Source organism: Belonocnema kinseyi, chromosome 2 (genome assembly GCF_010883055.1).
Source record: "Belonocnema kinseyi isolate 2016_QV_RU_SX_M_011 chromosome 2, B_treatae_v1, whole genome shotgun sequence".
Lineage (NCBI taxonomy): Eukaryota > Metazoa > Arthropoda > Insecta > Hymenoptera > Cynipidae > Belonocnema > Belonocnema kinseyi.
Genome location: NC_046658.1, coordinates 125,535,098 through 125,547,168, shown reverse-complemented (window position 1 = coordinate 125,547,168; position 12,071 = coordinate 125,535,098). Strand labels below are relative to the sequence as shown.

The window sequence follows — 12,071 nt, the reverse complement described above, 5'->3', positions numbered from 1 at the left end:
TGCACCACATTCTTTTAGAATTATCTCGTTACTTACTTTGTCCATTAGGGATTTCCCGCTTATTATGCGCATGAATCTCATGTCAATTGCGTTAATTTTAATTTTATCTTTTTCTTGATAAGTCCATGTCTCGCTACCGTATAATATAGTCGGTACAAATATAGAATTATGTATTGGCATTTTAGCTTTATTTGATATATTTTTACTTCTGATAAGGTGTATAGATTACTTGTAATAGTTTGTTTTTAATTAAAACAAGAAGCTATTTGCAAAGCGTAAAAGAAAAATTGGCAATTTCACATATTTTAATGCCACCCCTTTATGATGTTTATTTATTATTATAATACCAAAACTTTCTAGCACATACCTAAGAGAAGATAGTTATGAACAATAATAAATTGTTCAAACAACTATTTTTTGTAACTTGCAATAATTATTACCTCACTGAGTGAAAAGTAAACTAAACTTCAAAATTTCAGAAAAACCGCAATTATGGGCAAACATATAGATAAATATATGTAGTTGTAAACAAAAACCATTTCTTTAAGCAATTAGTTTTGCTTAATTTAAATAATATTTAGTCATACAAGTGGAAAATATTTTAATAGTTAAAAATTTCAGAAAAAACTGAAACTTTCTTCCATTAAGCAAATAGAATATTATTAACGATCATAATACCTTTTTTAAACCATTTTTTTTGTCAACTTGAATTACTTATTACTTTACTCTAATTAAAAAGTTTACTAAAAATTAAAAATTTCAAAAACAAACCACAACTATGTAGTATCAACATAGAAGAAGACACTTATAAACAATAGTAATTTTTTTACCTAATTATTTTTGAAAAACTTCAATAAATATTAACTTATTCCAAATGAAAAGTGGGCAAAAAGTTAAAACTAAAAAAACGGAAATTTATAGCATTATTCGAAGAGAATATTATCAACAATAATAACACATTGTTTAAACCATTATTTTTGTTAAAATTAGTTCACTATTACCTAAACTTAATTGAAAATTGGACAAAAAGTAGTACATTTTTGAGAAAACCACTACTTTCTTATTCTATTCTAATTGTAAGAAGAAATTGATCAAAACAATGAATTCTCTTAACCACATATGTAAACGTATAATTATCAGAAAGGGAGTATTTTATGTGTTCGAAAGAAATTTCATTTTAAAAATCATGAAAATTCTTAATTAGTGCCAAAAATTTCAAAATCCATTTTTTTACTTATAGGGGTTTTTTTGGACCGTATAAAATAGATAAATGGGGGTGATGTTTAAAAAATAATTATGGATTTGTATTCTATGGCTAATTGTGAAAAGAAATTCTGAGTTTCAACTCGATTCAGCTAATAGTATTTTTCTTCGTATGGGAAATACGTATGAAACTTCATGGGGCTTGCGCCACCTTTACATGCCATTCTTAAAAAAAATTGTATTTATTTTTGTGTGGATTCGAAAAAATTTCCGCGCGATATTCATAAAAATTCGAAAAAAATAGTCCAATTCATTCTTGGACTACCCTTTTATACAACCTAAATTGTGTCATTAAAAACTAAACTTGAAAATAGATTGAAATCAGTTGAGCAATAAAAGGACGTCTGTCTGAAAAGATTAAATCTTTCCATATTTCTCTCTTAAATGGAAATCTGTATTACATATTCGAAAGTAGGAAATGATCCACATTATTTCTCAGATCCTATGAATAAATTTGTGTTTTATGTATACGCATGTATATATATATATTACTCTGCTGAAGATGAATATTGCATTTTCCAAAAATTGAGGTACAAAGGGATGCTAAAAAATAATTTTGTTTCTAGGTAGGGTTGGTTTAATACACTAGACTGACAAGAGTAAATTCTATGATACTGGACAACAAGTTAAGGATATAATAACATTACATTAAAGATAAATCTTCAATTTCTATAGTTCAAATTTCCTATAAATTATTTGAAAAAAATTTGTACTTTGGAACAAAGCTTGGAACTTTGTCCTACGGGGATTTAATGTTATCTTTTGTGTAATGTAATATGTCCTTAACTTCTTGACATTATAAATGCTATTAATTTTTACTATTTTTAAGATTACTTTTTATGACACATTTAAATTTTAAACAATTCCAAAGTAATTTAATAATGTTTTAAGAGAATTTTTTTGGTGGACTAATATTTAGAAGTTTCTATTACTGTTACGTAATGATGTGTCCTTCACTTTGAAAGTGCAATAACTAATTAATATTTCTTTTTTTAAACCCATCTTGTTATTACTTATTAATGTTTTTATGACTTCACATTAATTTAAAAATTCATTTCAAATTAAAAGAATCATTACATAACTTATATAACCTTCAACCAAAGATATTATAAGCCTAACATCTTTGCCTCAACGTGCAGCCTTCACGAAAATGGGATAGACCTCAACAGCACCTAATAAAATACTATCACGTTTCAGCCTATAAGAGAAGAATTAAATTTTAAATTAAAAAAATTAATTTTTAAACAAAAAAGAACGAATTTTGTAATAAAATACTTCGATCTTCAATATAAATTGAATGCTTAACAAATTAGTTCAACTTTAAACAAAGTAGCTGCATTTTTAACTCAAAAAGATTAATTCTTTATGAAAAATTTAATAGTTCAATTTTCAACTTGAAAAGAAGGATATTTTGATAAAAATGTTAAATCTTAAAAATAAATTCAATTTTGAAACAAATTAGTTCAACTGTTAACCAAGCAGCTGAATTTCAAACCGAAAAAGATGAATTATTAATGAAAATTTTAATAGTCGAATTTTCAACTAAAAACAATCACTTTTCAACCAAATGATTTAATTTTTTACAAAAACAATAAGTTTAACTTAAAAGGAACAATTTTTATAGTAAATTAAACCATTTGGTTGAAAAGTGATTGTTTTTATTTGAAAATTCAACTATTAAATTTTTCATTAAGAATTTATCTTTTTTAGTTCGAAATTCAGCTGCTTGGTGAACAATTAAACTAATTTGTTTTAAAATTCAATTTATTTTTAAGATTCAACTTTTTTATCAAAATATCCTTCCTTGTTAGTTGAAAATTGAACTATTACATTTTTCATTAAGACTTAATTTTTTTTTTTGATAAAATTGCATTATAATATAGGCATTATAAAAATTAATTATAAAATAAAAATTATTATTACGTCGTTGATTTTTTAACAGAAAGATTTATTTTCTGCCAAAAAGACTAATTTAAAACAAAATAGATAAATTTTTCATTAAAAACGATCAATTTTCAACCAATAACAGAATAGTTAAATTGTCAGTTGAAAAGATTAATTTTCAAACAAACAAACAAAAAAGCACATTTTTCAATTATATAGTTCAATCTTCAAAATAAAATTAATATTTAACAAAGTAGTTTAACGTTCTACCAAGCATATGCATTTTTGACTACCACAAAATGATTTTTCAACAAAAAGTTGAATAGGTACATTTTTAGTGAAAAAAATTAATTTTCAACAGAAAATAAACGAATTTCAAACCAAGCAGTTAAATCTTCAACCAAATAAAAGAATTTTTAACCAGCAGAGATGAGTGCATGAATTCGAGCGAAAAATGAGAAAAATAAAAAATTTCTTAAAAAGAGAGGAAATACGGAAAATTGTTATAAAAACGGGTAATGAGGGAAATTGGGGAACGAATGTGAAGATTGTAGCCAGATGCTTACTCTGAGGTTTTTTCATTAACCTGAATTCCTTGTTTTTATGGTCCTTATCGCAGAGGGATCACAATACGATGAAACCTTGCTCTATAGATAATGAAACTTCTTTATTTAATTAACTTATACAAATTCGTCTCCTCGGTTGAGATAAAAACAATGCTTTCTCGCTTGTAAAAAGTCTTGTTAAAGCGATTTACATCCTTTTCCATACTTCAACCAAGTAGTTGAATTATTAACAAAAACGATGTTTAACCAAGAAAATGAATTTTTCATAAAGTATTGCGATTTTCAAACAAGTATTTAAATTATTAACAAAAGACAATTAATAAAAATCCAAGAACAAAGTTCTTGTATTTTCAATACAAAAAAAAACGTATTTTAATCCAACAAGATTATTTTTCTTCCAAAAAGATGAATTTTTTTTCAACAAAATAATTGAATTTCCAACTTCATAGTTGAATTTGAAAATAAAAAATATTAATTTGTAACCAGAAAATCAGTAAAAGAAATATTCAACAAGAGAGGTAAATTTTTAACTGAAATGTTGAATCTCCTAAAAAAAATAATTTTAAACAAAGTAGTTCGAGTTTCAACGAATTAGTTGAATTATTAACCAAGAACGATGCATTTGCAACCAATTAGTTAAATTTTCAACTACGAAGATGAATTTTTAAGTAAAATTTTCAATCTTCAATAAAAGAAGATTATTTAAGAAAGTGCTTCGATTTTTATCCAACTTGTTGAATTATTAACCAAAAAATGTGAATTTTTAACCAAATAGTTGGGTTTTAAATTATTGGTATGATTTTTTAACTAAAACTATAAACTATATATAACTTTTTCACCTGGGGTAGTCCGATTTTGAATCAAGGAGTGGCATTTTAACAAAAAATGATGAATTTTCCATAGAGAAAGACAAATTTTCAACAACAAAGTACTTCAAATTTAAACTACAAAGATGAATTCGCAACTAAAACTATGACTCATTGACCAAAAGAATAAAATTTTAATAAAGCAATTTGTCCAACCAATTTGTTGGATTACCAATAGAAAAAAGTATTTCAACCAAGAAAATGATTTTTCTTCCAAAAAATATTAATTTTTGTAAACAAAATAACTGAATTTTTAACCAAAAAGAGAATAGAAACATTTTCAATTTGTTAATTTGAAATTTGTTTCAACAAATTTGTTCGATTGCCAATAAAAAACATAATTTCATCCAAAAAATTATTCCTCTTCCAAAAAATATTAATTTTTTAAAACAAAATAACTGAATTTTCAACTTCATAGTTGAATTTGGAAATAAAAAATATCAATTTTTAACCAAAAATAGAATATATACATTTTTAAATAACAAATTCAATTATAAGCAGAAGAAATACTCAACCAAAGTTTCATTTTTAACTAAAATTATAAATATCCGAAAAAAATTAATTTTTAACAAAGTAGTTGAACTTTTAACGAAGCAGTAAAAATGTTCAATAAGATTAGATGAATTCTCAACAAAAAATTCAAAATTGAAAAATTTTAACCAAAAAGGACTTCAAATTTTAATAAAAACCCATTAATATTTCAACCAAATTTTATTTTTATTTAAATAAAAAACTGTTGAATTTAACCAAGAAGGTGAATTTTCAACTGAATATTTTTTTCTGCCAACAAAATAAGAATTTTAACAAAACACTGTTTTAAACATTAATTTTGAAGCATACCGATATGAGTTTTGAACTAAAATTATAAATCATTTGAAAAAAAACTTAATTTTCAACAAAGTTGTTCCACTTTTAACTAAGTAGGTTAATTTTTTAACAAAAATTATGAATCTTTATTAAAAAACTCAATGGTTAATTCTTCAACCAAAAAATACTTTAATTTAAATTTAAAAAAGTTGCGTTTAACCAAATAGATGAATTCTTTTAAACATTGATCTCCCATGACCGAAAAAGTAATTTTGAATGATCACTTTCATCGATTAAATTATTATTCATTTGGAATGAAATAATCAGTAATTTAAAATAATAAAATCAGCTATTTTGATTTATCTAATCCGTAGTTTACAATATTTTAATCAGACATTCATCTTTAATTTTAATAATTTTTTTTAAATCTACAAATTACATGAAAATTTTTAATCATGAAATGATTTCACTACATTATTGTAGCAGATAAATCAGTCACTTCTATTGAAATAAGATTAATAATTTTGAGTTAATATTTGAATCAGTCAGAAATATTATCTAATTTATCTGTTAAAACAAATATTTTTTGCAGTAAAAATGACTGATTTGTCAGTCGAATAATTCTTCATTAATTTAATCAGTCAAATTTTTACTGATTTTCAATTAGAGTGTATTATAAAAGGCCTAGGCAGTGTTTACGTTCCTAAAATTTGCATAGAACTGACCCAATGAATTTTGCATCAGCTCACATTAATTTAAGAAAACCTTAATTTAGAATAAGAAAAATTTAAAGTAATTTTTTTTCACACAAAGAAAAGTATAAAAATAGACTTTTTCAAAATTACACTAACGATTATTGTCAAGTTTCTTTTTAGTAAAAAAAGACTTACAGAATCATGATTGGTCTCATTTTGGAATCCAGGATTTTCAGCACCCTGCATTTTTACTGTAAAATAATTAGACAATAAAAATTATATATCAATGTAAATATAAAAAAAATACAAAAGAATATGACTTTTTCATCTAAAAATTCATATTATTGATGATAATTATATATTTCTTAATTTGAAAGTAGGGATCTAAAGAATATTACGTGTCCTATCATCACAGTTTATTCTTATATAAAATAATATTCCTTAATCGTAGGTTATTAAACTTTCTTTATACTTTCACTTTCTTTTGAATTTTATAAATTAAGTGTTTCGGTGCAATAACAGTGTAGTGATTTAAAGCCAGTTTTTAACATTTTTTTTGTAAGTAGCTTTGTGAATCATTTTTTGTTTTTGTAAATAATAGAAGAACAAGTGATAAAAGTGATACCAGAGGCCGAAATGTACTCTTTAGTACACAGAAGTTGTTTTATGTTATTTGTCGTGAAACCCCATTACAGATAGTAGCTGAAAAATAAGAGAAACAAGTGACTTTTGAACATTCAAGAACACCGTTTTTACATCCAGTTCAATTATTTTTTGACCAAATTGATTCAGATACGTTCTCTTATGATGTTAGTATGTGTTAATTATTCTCCACAGGAATAGAAAATTATTTCATACAGATTTATTATTTTTATATTTAAAAAATTAGAATTTTTTTTTAATGTATTGATTTAATAAATAAGACATACCTTTTAATACATCTGCATCAGAAAGGTACCTGCGTGAGTATGCTTGATGATTGTTGTGCAATTTTTTCCCACATGCACTCACTTATGCGGTGTAATTTAAAGAATCTTTTGCACTCTTATTTCCTTGAAGAAGCAATTTTAGTATTCCGACCAATACCTTTTAAGGTCTCATTATCATAATTATTGTTATAAGGTAATTACTGTTTAAAAAATCTGATCACGAATTCAATTTTTCTTGAAATAGCATAGGGAATAATATAAAACTAAATTCTTGTGATAAACAAGTATGTTACGCAATTAGATTTTTATAAAATATCTCAAATCAAAGCATTTTTGAAAGAGTAAGGATATACAGGGTTCGAATCTTCAAAGGTTTTAATTTTAATTATAAAATTCGTAGAGTTTTAACCAAGAGACAATGTAATAAGTCTTAATCTGTACAATAATTTATGAAATAATATATTTATTTCTCCCAAATGTACACTCCTTTTTTTTGGTTCATGAAATAATATTCTTAAGATTTACAAACATTGAGAACATTTTAGTATGACGGAAAACTGGTTAGGTAACTTACTTCACATAAAATAAGTGTTTTCACATCAAACTGAAAATATTCACTTGTGAAGATGAACCAATTGAATTGGTTACACTTATTTCTTCCGTGTAATCATATTAATTATTGTGACAATTTTCCAAATATTTATAACTGTTAAAATATATTTTTTTGAATTTAAGGAAGTATTTGTTAGGCATTTTATACACATTCTCAAATATTTAATGTTGTGCCCACAGACCGTACGAGGAACGCGTCTAGACTGACGTTCACTAGTGACAGTCATTGGTTTTAAAACAAAGTGGGGCTTAGTAATTTCCTATTTACAAAATATGATTTCACTTTCTAATTTAATTCGTGTTTATAGAATTTATATAAATATTATTTACATTTTTTTGCATTATCGCAAAAATTACAATTTTTTCTGAAAAGCTTTTATTCTTTTCGATTAGGGACCGTCCATAAACTAGGTTACTAATTTTGTGTTTACCCCCCCCCCGCCCCATGCTCCCCACCTAACCAGAAAAAAAACGCAGCCATAAATAATTTTATTTTTAATCCAAAAAAACTCATTTTTAACACAGTAGTCGGATTTTCGACCAAAAAAGATGAATTTATGAAAACAGTTAAATATTCAATATGCGCAAAGATGTATTTCAATCAAATGTTTGAATTTTCAAACAGTAAAGAATAAAACTCAACCAAAAACAATGAAATTTTCATAGCAGAAATACAAAACTTTTACAAGACAGTCGAATTTTCAACAGAAAAAGTTTATTTAAAAAAGAGTTAATTTTTAAAAAGAAAGATGACTGTTCTACCATAAAAGATGAATTGTATTCCAAAGCCAAATTTTCACCTAAAAAAATGAATTAAAAAAAATTTCAATTAATTGGGTTTAACAGAAAATACGACTTTTTACCCAATAGGTACATCTTTGACCAGGAATATGAATTTTCAAAACCATAGATCGATTTTCCAATAAAAAATACAAATATTCAACGAAATGCACGTCTTTTGTACCTAATAGCTCAATTTCAACTTCAAAAAAAAAAACTTAAACCAAAAATAGAATAGTTAAATTTTCAAATAAAGAAATTAATTTTTAATAAAAAACAAAAATTTCTAATCTATAACGAAGATTATTTAATAAAACAGTTGAATTTTCGGTGAAAAAGATGAATTTAGCAAAATAGTTACATTTTCAACCTACAAAGATGCATTTTAACAAAATTGTCGAATTTTTAAATCAATTAGTTAAATTTTTAACAATTTTTAATCAAGAGAGGTTATTTCTAAAACAAATGTAGTTGAATTTTCAACTATTATTAAAAATAATTTTTTAAGATAAAAATAGAATCTTCAAATGTTTAGTTGAAAAAATTAATTTTTAATAAAAGAAAAACGATTTTTCAACAAGTGAAATTCTACTACAAAAGACGAATTTTTAACCGAATAGGTAAATCCTCAAATTAGAAGATAAATTTAAAACATACAAGGAAAATTTTCTAACTAGAAGGTTGATATTTCACCACAGTTATTTCGTCAACTTATGAAAAATAAATTTTAAACCATAAATGGAATAGTAAAATTTTCAGATAACAAATACGTCCTTAACAACAAAAATACACATTTTCAAACCAAAAGCATGATTTTTAATAAAGCAGTTGAAGTTTTGATAAAAAAATATGACTTTATGAAAATAGTTCAATTTTAAATCTACAAATATGCATTTGCAACCAAATAGTCAAACGTTTAAAAAAATTCAATCAAAAACAGTGTAATTATTAAGCAAAAAATTCCAATTTTTTAGAATGCCGTTGAATTATAAATCCAAAAAGTTGAATTTTGACCAAAAAATTCTATTTCCAACAACAAAGATGAATTTTCTTTCAAAAGTCAGAAGATGATTTCCAAACCAAATTGTTCAATTTTCAACGGAAAAAATATACTTTTAAAATTATAAATGGATTCGTCAAGTTAACAATTTAAAAAAATAATTTTCAATAAATTGAATTCAATCGAATAAGACCAAATTTGAACACAATGAAGGGAATCTTAAACGAAAAGGATGATTTTCCAGCAGAAAAGATTAGTTTTCTTACCAAAAAGACGGTTTTTTTAATAATAAGACATGAATTTGTACCCAAAAATAATTAATTTTTTAACACACAAAAATTAATTTGTCACTCAAGATTGAAAAATTAAGTTTTGAGGTAAAAAATTAATAAAAAAAAACCCAGGAATTTTCAACAAAAATAGACACATTTTTAACCAAATATTTGAATTTTCAACCAACAAGATTAATTGTTTACCAAGAAGATTAATGTTCTGCCAAAGAGACGAATTTTTAAGAAAATATATTAATTTTCAACAAAATTATTAAATTTTGAATCCAAACAGACGAATTGTCTACAAAACAGTTAAATTTTCAACCAGCAATATAATTTTTTAACAAAAAAGTTATTTTTCTACAAAAAAAGTTAAATTTTTATGAAAAAATAGTTTAATTTTGAACCAAGTAGTTGCATTAAAAAAATGAATTTTCCACGAAAAGTGTCCATGTTCAAGCCGAAAATGTGACTTTTCAACTGAAATGGTGAAATTCCAGCCAAAAATAATAATAATTTTTTAGGAAGTTGTCTAGCTTTAGATCAATTAGTTGACCTTACAATCAAAAGGACCAATTTGCAGCAAAATAGTTAAACTTTTTACTAAAAAAGATTAATTTTTATTAAATAATATGGATTTTAAATCAGAAATTGAATAATTACATTTTCAGTTAAAAGAATTATTTCTTAACCAAAAGAAAAACGAATTTTCAACACAATAGTTAAATTTTCAACCAAAGGGATGAATTTGCAACAAAAATGAAAAATCTTGAAAAAAAAAGAATTTTCAACAAAAGAGTAGAACATTCGTATCAAAAGATGATTTTTAACTAAGAGTACCACCATTTAAAATAGTTCTATAATAATAGATTTGTCAACGAAAAATAGTGGGATAGTTGGATTTTTTGTTTCCAACCTTAGTTTTTGGCGTAAGCCTCTCCCACCTCAAATTGATTACTTAGTTTATGGATAACCTCTTAGTGAAAAGTTTATAAATAATTGAGATCCCTTACAAATATTTTTAACAATGCGCAACCGAAGAGTTAACGAAGATTATATTTTCTTCCATATTTCTTATACAGATAATTATTTACTTATTTATAAATGTTACATTATTCCTACTGTATAAATTATATAGTAGATTTCCAATATTAGTTAACAATATAAGTAAATGTGTAGAAATATCACTATAATATAAACTTTTATGAATCACAGAATTACTTATTCCTACATTAACAGATTAAATAAATATCCTTTTTTATCACGCAAATTTTGATACTTAATTTAAGTTGCCGTATATCAGGATTTCAAAAGCCATAATGTATTTCTATATTTACATTCTTTGTCAAATAAAGTGATTCATGTTCTAAATTTGTAAACATTTGAATCGAGACAAGATACTCTACTTAAGATAAGAGTTTCGATTGTTTCCTTTCATTATTAAAATTGTATTATTATTATTTGAACGAAAATATTATTACAGTTTAAAATTGATTTCCTATTTGGATACCTAGTTTTATAATTTAATTTCAAAGAAGAATCCAAAACCCTCTTTTTTGGCGCACAAAATTGACACTTATTAATCTGATCTGCAAAAATAAAATTTCTCTTTTAAGAACTACACTCCAAGTTCCATATAATAAAAGTTTTCGGGGTTGCCTCGTACGGGCCTTGTTACTAAATCTGCACCCTCGAAACACAAGCAGTCAGGGCCGCCCGAACCGTTTCCAATTGGAGTGCATAATATTGCGCAATATACTCCTCTGATTACTCGCGCCTTGCGGCACTTACAAGGCGAGAGTCGCAAACGTTTCTCGTCCTGCCCCATGAGAAACTGCGTGGGCCAGCAATTCTAGGAGTTAGATAATCGGACTGGGATCTATGGGACCTGCAGCGTATTTTAATTTTTTATATCCTAGATTTTTTGGTTCACAGGATGTAAAAATAAGCAACATAGGTGATAAAGAGGGCTAGGATTAAAAGCTAGGCTCCAACTCGAAACCAATCAAGTCACCTCCAAATTATGCAAGTACTGTCTTTGCTCGCTGTGACAATGGTGTCACCAGAGTATGAAAAAGCACAACTGAAAACATCATCCGTGTGTCCATCCAGTGTTTGAATGCAATTTCCAGACTCCAGCGACCAGAGACGAGCAGTTTTGTCCAAAGAAGAAGTCAAAACTTGATTACCATTTGGGCTAAAACAAACTAAACAAAAAATAATGTTTTATTACACTGTTAAAAACGTTTGGAATTCTATAATATTTCTACAATACAAGCATACGGTAAAATTGTTGGTCCGGATGCAATAAGGGCACATAAAATTTTTTCGTGCGAAAACGAATTCCCCTGGAGGCTTTAGAAAAAATTTTCGAATTTTAATTTTCAAAAGATATAT

At 25.4% G+C, this 12,071-nt stretch overlaps 2 protein-coding genes across 2 annotated transcripts in view; both read right to left on the bottom strand.

Annotated features, from left to right (window-relative positions):
• The window catches only part of LOC117168159 (solute carrier organic anion transporter family member 4A1), a 55,615-nt gene extending 47,806 nt beyond the window's left edge, over positions 1-7,809 (bottom strand). Inside the window, exons 1-3 of the mRNA XM_033353587.1 lie at positions 7,585-7,809; positions 7,011-7,133; positions 6,277-6,332 (exon numbers count right to left, since the gene is read on the bottom strand). Coding sequence (XP_033209478.1) covers positions 6,277-6,327 — 51 coding nt within the window. The 5' untranslated portion in view covers positions 6,328-6,332; positions 7,011-7,133; positions 7,585-7,809. The remainder of the gene's footprint in view (positions 1-6,276; positions 6,333-7,010; positions 7,134-7,584) is intronic.
• A 3,730-nt stretch (positions 7,810-11,539) lies between these two features.
• Positions 11,540-12,071, bottom strand: part of LOC117168118 (dynein assembly factor with WDR repeat domains 1-like) — a 27,352-nt gene continuing 26,820 nt past the window's right edge. Inside the window, exon 8 of the mRNA XM_033353514.1 lies at positions 11,540-11,881. Coding sequence (XP_033209405.1) covers positions 11,685-11,881 — 197 coding nt within the window. The 3' untranslated portion in view covers positions 11,540-11,684. The remainder of the gene's footprint in view (positions 11,882-12,071) is intronic.